Genomic DNA, 9,511 nt, shown 5'->3' on the forward strand with positions numbered 1-9,511 from the left:
AGGACCTGAATGTTGTATTGAAAAGAAGGTTTCGTCTCTGGTTTCAGACAAACACTGTCTTCTTCAAGTGTTTGAAGAGAGATTGTTCAGAAGCAAAAGTTCACATCCAACGTAGATGGCGCCAATGCCATGGAGCAAACACTGGTCCTTGCGCTACGTTGCACAAAGGAAGGTTTGCACCCCCTACACAGTCGATGGGTTGCTAACTTGCTATAATTTCATTGCTTAAGGGGGGGGGGGTATTCCACTCCATTTATAATTTCACATCATGTAGTATATCAATCAATAGTGTCATGCTTGGAGCAAATACATCAATTATTCTCTGAAAGACACAAAACAAAATACACAGAACAGTGATGATGACATAGGAGGCTCACACGTTATTCCAGTAATGTGGCAATGCCATTCCGTTACAATACTTCTTGCTCAACAAGTTCACCTGTGAAGAAATACCATTATGCATGTTTTCTTTAATTGTTCTGCTTGCTCGGACACCAAATCATGCATACCTTATGTGAAGCTGCTATGTCACCATTCTCGTTCATCATAATTTGTTATGACTTTTGAAAATATCTAAATCACAATAGATTCTGAAACTCTGTAACCCAGTACTACTATAACCCATTTAATGTTCCAATGCAAAAGTATACTTATCATCTGGACCTCTCCTTTAAAACACATAACCGAGCACAAACCAGCTGATAAAACGCAATTACATGCCAAAGTACACTGAAAATGTCATAACCATAAAACCTTTAAAAAAAAAAGAATTAGACGGATCATCATGTAATTGACAGTCAGTGTAATGGATGTGTATAATGCATGTGTCAGAGCATCGAGGTGTAGTAGTTGGGATATACTAGCTATTAAATGAAAGGTCCTGAATTCGAATCGCTCCTGGAACAATGATTCATTGGAAAGACATTTTCCCAACAATGTCGCTCTGTACCTAGGTGTATTTATTAAAATGTTCGTGGTGATGCTGGGGTACCACCTGGCAAAGCTGCGACCACAGAAGAGCTTAGAATTGAATAAGACCATCTTCCGTTGCAGCTCTCGATATTGTTTTTCGCCTTACTAGAATACAATACTTAAAACGAGAAAGAAAGATGAGAACGAAGTAGGTTCGTCAAAGAAATATGTTTTCAGGTCGAAATTTTTGCGGCATCTCCCATCGTTGACCAGGCTTAGCTTCCGAGCATTCCTCCATAACTAGTCCTGCTTCTTTTCCTATCGACTTGTCGACAGTTAGGCAAGATTTATGAATGCCATGAGGCACAAGTTTTGTCTGGAGAAGAAAAAATAGATGCAAGGTAGACGGCAATAGTCTGACTGATATCATGAAAAGCAGGATGAACACAACCATGCATTTTAAACAAGACGCATGTAAATCAGAGGTTAACGCTGGGGTAACAAACTTATTGAAAATGGTGCACCGAATTATCTTTTTACATTGCTATTATTTAAGACTCTTATTGACAAGTGTTTAGGTATTCTTAAATTCCTATGTGCAATGCAAAAGAGCAAAACAAATCTCCAGGCGATATCATGCTCATTTTGAAGGACCCTTACCAGAAATGGCTCATCATTAATCATCCACATTTTGTTCTCAAGCTGTAAGGTCAGCTAATCAGCAGTGTGGCGTCTTTTCTTATGTCATATTTAAACAAGTTATCAAATCTGAGCTCTTCCTCACAAGTTTGTCTCCATTTGTTTATTTTCTGTGAGGTCCGCTAATTAGCAATAAAGCGTTTTTTCCTATGTAATGTTTACACAATCTAACAGGTAAGCTCATCTTCACAAGATTTTTTTCTACATTTCTTTGTTTGTGATTTTCTTTTATTGCTTTTACTTGGAACTTTTTTTTCAAGTGCAAGTGTCTGAATTAAAATGAATGAGATTTTTTTTTGTAGCTGATATATCAAAATAAATATATTGAAACCGTTTCTTGGTGAATGCTAACCAAGCTTATGTCGAAAAATCTATGTTTGTTTGTTTGTTTGCTGTTTTCTTTGGTTGTCGTTGGAAGGGACTTTTTCCATGAACATCTGTAAGAATTATGATGAATAAGATTTTGGTTGTACCCACCTTGTTGTCCCATTTCCAAAACTGGTTCCCCTTCATACCGTGACAGTTGAAAGTGACGAGAGCGGATCCGTCATAATCCAGGCAAAATTCGTCATGTCTGATCTCAGAGTTGTTGGTGTATTCCCAGAGCTGTCAAGTGTTTCATAATTTTGTAAAACGAAATAAAACGGGATGGGGGGGGGGGGTGTAGATATCGACATTGAGAGGTATGCCATATTGTGCATGTTATCATAAGAATTTGGGAGTGATTCACAAAATTTACAAACTATGCTTTTTGTGGATTTCCCCTTTTCATATACAGTTAAAAGAAAACAAAATTGTAGTTGCTTACTTGTTCGTTTATCGAAACATAAAGATGAAATGCTATGATATGACTGTACTATGTATAATGAAATTTGTGCGATTTTAAATTAATTATTCATCTTAGCATTATGTATTTACCCTGCAAATAATTATCACTTTCAACCTCTCTGTGAGGAGTCGGTGGAAAAGCGTTATACTACTGGCTGACTTGCCTACTTAATAATAATGTCTGCATTCGATTTTGATACCTCTACACATTGTATAATTAAGCCATTTCAAACTCTTACCTGTGAAAAGAGTTGCTTATTGTTGCACTTTCCAAGCTTTGCGGCTGTCTTTCTAGAGCTACCATAAAGGCAGCTGTTAGTGTCCGCCAGACTTCGAATCTATAAATTACAAAATAAAATGCCATTTTTAGAATCTTTTTACCCTTCCACATGGCTTTTGTCCAAACATATTCTTTAAAAATGTATATTTGAGAAGAAAAAAAAAGGATTGAAAGAACGAACAAAAAACATTAAAGTATCTTTAGTATATCATGTAGAAAATTCAAAGTAGTTCTGTATACTGTTGTGTTTCAAATCCATTTCTACTTTGTAAAGGGATATGAAGGTCAAAATTGCTGATAATGCATATAATACATACAAAAAATAATTGTGATCATCAATGTACACTAGTAAACTCCAAAATTGTGGTTCTATGGAGAAGTAGTAAAGAAGAAGTAGGAATAGAAAGGGGAGCAGTCCTTGTGGTCGATACAGCATCTTTTTTTTTTTACTTTACCGAGACTCCGAGTGTAAATTTGCAATTAAGAAAATCATGTCATGGTTTGCGTGCACTAAAGTAACTTTTAGAAGTCCTAATCATTCTTATATATATATATATATATATATATATATATATATATACATGTATATATATATATATACACATATATATACATGTATATATATATATATATATATATACACATATATTACGTGTGGTGTCGTTAAATTTGGTGTCGTAATATTGGGCATATATATGCACACTCTGAATATATGCTTTACTACATCTTAATATAATAAGCTTTATCTAAATAACCTTTTCTACTTCAACCATGAAATAATAAGAAAAAATGATAACAAGGATTATGATAGTATGCATTAGTACCTCATAAAGCGTTAGGTACTAAAACATGGTTTCATCGTTTTACAAAATTAGTACTTGAAAATTACAGTCATAACGTATCAATGAACCACAAAACATATGGAAATACTTATAACAACATATATAGATCACTCGTAATACAAATAAGAAACCGAAAATATAAAAGTATGAGCGCGTTTCTAAAACACTCCCGACCTAAATGTTTCTAAAGATTGATATTTACAAACGGAGGTGGGTATGTTATTCAAAGGTTTGTCGGGGAATGAAACCCACATTTACGTGGAAATTGTTGAAATGCAGCAATATCAGTTTTAAAGTTTTGGTGCCGCCATCTCTTGATGTCATATGGAACAAGAGGGCTTTGCTTGTATAAAATGTGAGCATATACATTACTTCGCTGAGGTAGATGTTCATTTACTGACGGGTTGATAACAGGCCTTCAATTCCATGCCATTAAGAAGCCATATCAATTGAGATATTTTCTTTCAAATGAGATTTTGGAGTTTTAAACATTTGAAGCAATAACAACAGACTCGGAAAATACTTTTGAATGTTTGACAGAAATCCTTCGAAACCGCATGAAAGTGCAACATTTATGGACAACAGAATTCTGGAAAATGTTCAGTTAGAGGTATGACAATAAAACGATAGTATTATTTTAAACATGACAACTAGATTAACTTTCACTCTCGTATCACCCTCTCGCCTTCTCGTTCTGAAGAAGGTGATTTGCAGGGTTTAAGAATTAAAGTTGCCTTTTTCAAGCTTCTGTACAATGAGGATTGCGTCAATAGCTGTTTGTGGCAGCATAGCGACATCTTTTTCTCTTTTCTTTTTCTAATCGCCAGCTTCATACGTTGAGAAAAGGAAATTATTAAAAGTAAATACGAGACTCTTCTTCGAGGTTATCATCCAACTCACTCGTCCGAAAAGCCGACCAGGGTGTGGCCAGGAAGACTCGGGAAACACGTTCTCAAGATACCATCGAAACGACTTACATCCGAGTCTACTCCTTAGCGCTTTCTGTTTGGAGACGTCTCCGCCCTGAACATGACGCATGCTCGGTTGCATTAAGTAAAAGAAGTCCTGATATTCGTCCAGCCACACTTCCGCCAGACGTTTGTTGTTTTTCATCAAGGCATTCCCCATCCCTTGGTAAGGTGCAAAAGTCCTGAACACGTGACCGACATGAGAGCACACCATCACCGATAGCGTTCCACCACACATCCAAGTCTTCAAAATTTAGGATAGGAAATGTGGTGAGAGAGATATTGGTTAAGTGTCAGCAAACGGGATTTTGAAGAAAGGCGAATCAACTTTATATTCAATATGAAAGCTGTCTACCGTACTACAAAGAAAATAAAAGACCTGTAATGTCTTATCTGAATGCGATACGAGCTTAAACATATAAAACATGACAATGTATTTTGACATTTACAATACAATACATTTGAAGTCCGTCTTGTGGAACTTTGGAACAGCGTCAAAGATTCCGGCTGCACCTCACGATTTTATGACAGAAATACGATTAAAAAAACAACGTGAACCAAAGATAAAAAAAGAGCATCATGAAAAGACCAAAAGTTTAACAATATTCAACAAAATGTTTCTGAAATTGCTTGAGACCATCAATCCAAAGACCTAATACTACAGCGTCTGTTTTGGATACTCATGAGGACACCGGGATCTTGATTTGAAAATTTGTGTTTCTCACCACTGTGTCGAGCTTCCGAGGATATTATCTTTAAGCTTGGTATTACAACATCGTTACTATAAGTGTTATTTTCTGCTTTAACACGGTCAAAATATAGCATGCAAAAAGTAGTATTTTGATACCAATAAACACATTAAAATTACGTGCGTGTCAACACAAAGTTTCGAAGAAAATGAGTCATGAAATAAAATGATACCAGTCAAAAGTTTTAGATCAGAAGTTTAAAAGAGATTTAAGAGCGACGAAATATAACCCCTTGGGCAAAATTATTAAAGACCATACTACAATGTATTTCAGAATCCCATGGATTTCATGGAAACAGACGTAATGATGTCTGTTTTTGTGTCCTTTCTCCGTCATAGGTCTACATGCTTGCTATAGACCTACCTTGAATGAAAGTTCAAGATTTTCAGCTCCCCAGATTTGAAATCCCGGATCGTACATCCCAAGGTCCATGAAGAAGCTTTTGTCGATTGCAAAGAGCCCGCCCGCCATCGTCGGCGATCGAATCGGCAGAGTTGGATCGGCTTCCGCTGCTTCCCTGTCAACCCTTTGAATGGGTGTCCAGCGAAATGACAAACTCCACGAGAAGCTGCCAACCTTTGAAATTGATGAATATCATTACATCAGACAATAAGATATGTGATATATGAAATCAAAAGAACTATTCTTCATATTCGATTTGACATTGGTGAAAGTTAAGTTATTGAATAAAACATTGACAGTCCTGTAAAATTCGAAAAGGAAGCTAGCAAAATGTAAAAAAAAAACACGGGAAAAAAATCAAGAAACAGTAGCACTGATCACAGTCTTTTAAAATGTAATAAGACATAGCACTTAAATTCTTCAAATAAAGTTAAATCTCCGAGATTCATAACAGTACAGAAAATTAAGTGCACGAGTTATTTTTGTTTGGTTTGATTTAGTTTATTTCTGCATTCAAACGGGTGCAAATTCAAACTCAAATTCCAATGATTCATACAATGACAAATGCAAAGATCAAATTTTGACAAAAAAATCACAAGTAGAAAAATGTAAGCAATAGTACAATACAAATCACTGTTAACACACTATTTTCGAAGGAAAGGGGTCATATCACAAATGAGACAAATCAAGAGTTTAATTTTAGTTTGAGAGATTATAAACTGCCCACTACAGATCATATGTTTGATAGGATCTGAAAAGAAACTAAGAGCGTCAAATGGGAGAAATAAACATCGTTGACAAATAGGACCTGGATCTAAATTAACCATTTCAGTAGTATCATACTGTAAACATCTTTGACATTAAGCAAATACAAGGATGATGCCATTCACCTGCGGAAGGGAAGTGTGTCCTCTATATTCAAAGGTTTTGTCGTTGATAACATCAATGACTGGTGTCACAACATTTCTCCTGCAAGCAAATATAAGATTAATGGGTGCCTTGGTTACACTTCGAGATTGTAAGATGACGTCATTATTTCTGAGAAATGCATAAACGTCTGCTGCAGATTGTGATGAATAATTATTCTTATGCATCACTAGAAAAAAAAAACCACCAAAACCCTTCATCATCATTCGCTTCTCATTCTTCAGTGTTCTTTAAAGTATCAGCAACGATTATGTTGCACATTTTATCCTTTTTCCTTATTACTCTCATTGCTATTGTAATAGCTATCATTATCATTAATATAATTAAAATTTGGGTGATAAATTGTCATATCTCAAGACAGACATGAAAGATGTAATCAATTGCGATTTATCTGAATCAAAGCAATTTCAGAAACATTTTACTCAGAAAGGTAAAGACTCTGATGAGCTGCGTACCTGTCCTGCTGCACTCGAGAGAGAAGTGGTTCCAGCCAGCCAGTCGTGACTTCACAATGAGAATCGAGGAAAGTAAGCACGGTTCCCTTGGCAACCAGGGCGCCATGGATACGAGCACGAATTAGTCCGGACCGATTGAGCAATCGCTCGACTCTTACTTTCGGTGGATTGAAGTGGCGGGAAACATAGTCGTCAAGTTTCCGTTTTAGGAATTCTGTTTAAAAGGCATGTTTCCAAATAATTACATTTACATCAATGAAATTCAGACAACATGAAATACAATGCCATTTTGTAGGGAACACGTGCATCTTATATTTGTACTTTGTTTGTGATCTCATCAAAAAAATATGATTTAAAATAAAGTAGCAGAAAGGTTAAATTCCAATTAAACACGTATAAAAACACACATACAAAAAAAAAAAAAACCCTAGAGTAAGTATGGGAGAAATTACACGCAAACTGAGAATGACTATGAACTAAAGAAAGAAGAAATATTGGTCGAGATGGCGAACCAACATTGAAGTAACTGAAGCACCATCAAGAGGATATCAAAAGAGAAATTACAATGAAGAGAAGTGCCAAGTATTACTGTCTGGTAGTGACTGTTGCACATGATTGTGCATGATATTTTACACAATGTATTTAATCGTGCAGTATTTCGTCACGGTACAACGCAATCATTTCCCCTTCTCAAAGTCATCTGACATGGATACCCTTTTTGCTGGCATCGTCGACGAGTATGACCTCAGCCAGGAGATGAGGCGGGGATCGGTTGAGGACGCTGTGAACAGTTCGGAGAAGGGTACTCCACGCCTCGTTATGGAATATGATTATGACACTGGTGTTTGGAAGCGACGATGAGTAGTTGATGGACTTACACCTACCGGAAAACAAGGCATCAATATTGCCACGCCGTTAAACAGCATCATGACGCATACATTTCCCCCACACACAGCAAAAGTCTGGAACTCTTATGCCGAATTCTCTAGACACGATGAGTCAGAACAGGATCAAAATAATAAGGATAGGACAGTTTGTTTTTCTTTGACACAACCACGCGTAAGTCGTAATGCATCCACTTTTGAAATTCGAAATAAAGTGAAAACATTCCATTGTGTGGCATATCATATCCATTTTTAAAGAAATTTCCAATCATATGATTTTACTCTGTTCATTCAGGTCAACTTGCGCATACACAGAGTGACTTTTCACGAGCTGAATAGTAAATCCTGCTTTATCTTATAATCGTAGTCTGCCATTTACTTGACATTTTTTTTCTTCTTGTGTCAGCTTCTCTTCCTCCCTAAAGTCTTCTCCACTATTCCATCGTCTTTATTGTTGACGTTAATATTTATGATTATCATCATCACATTCCACATTTTCTTCTGTTTTTCTTTATCAAATCCTTTCGATTGTCCTAGTTCTTCTCTTACTTTTCAGTCACATTTTCGTAATTTCTCGTCAGCACAGTTACCTTCGTGATCTAGTATTTCTTTCTCCATTTGATAATTGCATGTTTTCTGTGCTGATGTTATTTCTTTGGATTTTCTTCTTCTCTGTTCATCAAGTTACATCATTACGAAAGTTACTATGGTTACTTAAGGTTTCTTGTCTGCATAATTCATCCTCTTATAATGAATGTGTTTTCGTTAAGTGGATACGCTACGCTGCATATAATAACCTGGTTAACATCTTTCTGCCGTTGGCAGAATAAAAATAATATTAAAAACGTCCTTCTCCTCCAATAAATAAATCGATAGACGAATAAACAAATGAATAAAGTATATATGAACACACTTTCGGCAATACTTTTTCCGTCGTAACATCGTCATTACATAATCAGCTCATCAATTCAGAAATATAATCATATACAATCATAAATCTATAAATACATATAATCAGTTATACATATACAAAGGAATATATACAAATTGTATGAACTATAATCATACAAATAGATAGATGATAGATAGGCAGACACACAGATAGATAGATAGATAGATTGATCGTTGATAGAAACGTGTTATAGCAAAGCCGAAACCAGTAACTTACGCTTCTGGTCGGAAATCCGGAAGAGATCGATTGAATGCTATTCTGTCGCTTGCAATCAGATTGAATGCATTTTCGTGGAACAAGAATTTCGCCTTCTCTTCGAGTTGCGGTTCGAGGATAACCGGTTTTCCCATCTCTCCGGGGCGGTTTGCTGGGTCTAATGGTTTCTGCCCAACCGTAACAGCTAGGAGCAATGAATATTGAAAAAACTGAATATCCACAGTCATGAGGATAAACACGAGCGAGAACAAACCTTTTGTTATGCGTTTGCAGAATTTACAATCAAAATACTTTGATCAATGGAAACGGTGTCTGTGGAGGAAAACGCTACGTTATTCATTTCCTTGAATAGAATGTAGATCATAAAATTGTTCGCAAAAGTAAAGCTTTCATACTG

At 36.0% G+C, this 9,511-nt stretch overlaps 1 protein-coding gene and 1 long non-coding RNA gene across 2 annotated transcripts; both read right to left on the reverse strand.

Annotated features, from left to right (window-relative positions):
• Positions 1-633: 633 nt before the first annotated feature.
• Positions 634-2,778, reverse strand: LOC139740804 (uncharacterized). The gene is made up of 3 exons (XR_011711591.1): positions 2,679-2,778; positions 2,089-2,217; positions 634-1,288 (listed from the first exon to the last, which is right to left on the reverse strand). It is a non-coding gene; the product is annotated as an uncharacterized lncRNA (long non-coding RNA).
• Positions 2,779-4,373: 1,595 nt separating this feature from the next.
• Positions 4,374-9,263, reverse strand: LOC139740793 (polypeptide N-acetylgalactosaminyltransferase 1-like). Its single transcript, XM_071651368.1, has 6 exons — positions 9,115-9,263; positions 7,776-7,942; positions 7,063-7,276; positions 6,571-6,649; positions 5,642-5,854; positions 4,374-4,773 (listed from the first exon to the last, which is right to left on the reverse strand). Exons 1-6 carry the CDS (start codon positions 9,246-9,248, stop codon positions 4,378-4,380), a joined length of 1,203 nt encoding a protein of 400 aa, XP_071507469.1. The 5' UTR covers positions 9,249-9,263; the 3' UTR covers positions 4,374-4,377.
• Between the last annotated feature and the right edge of the window lie 248 nt (positions 9,264-9,511).

Source organism: Diadema antillarum, unplaced genomic scaffold, assembly GCF_040938485.1.
Source record: "Diadema antillarum isolate AM-2024a unplaced genomic scaffold, OU_Dant_1.0 scf00000030, whole genome shotgun sequence".
In the NCBI taxonomy this organism is placed as follows: domain Eukaryota; kingdom Metazoa; phylum Echinodermata; class Echinoidea; order Diadematoida; family Diadematidae; genus Diadema; species Diadema antillarum.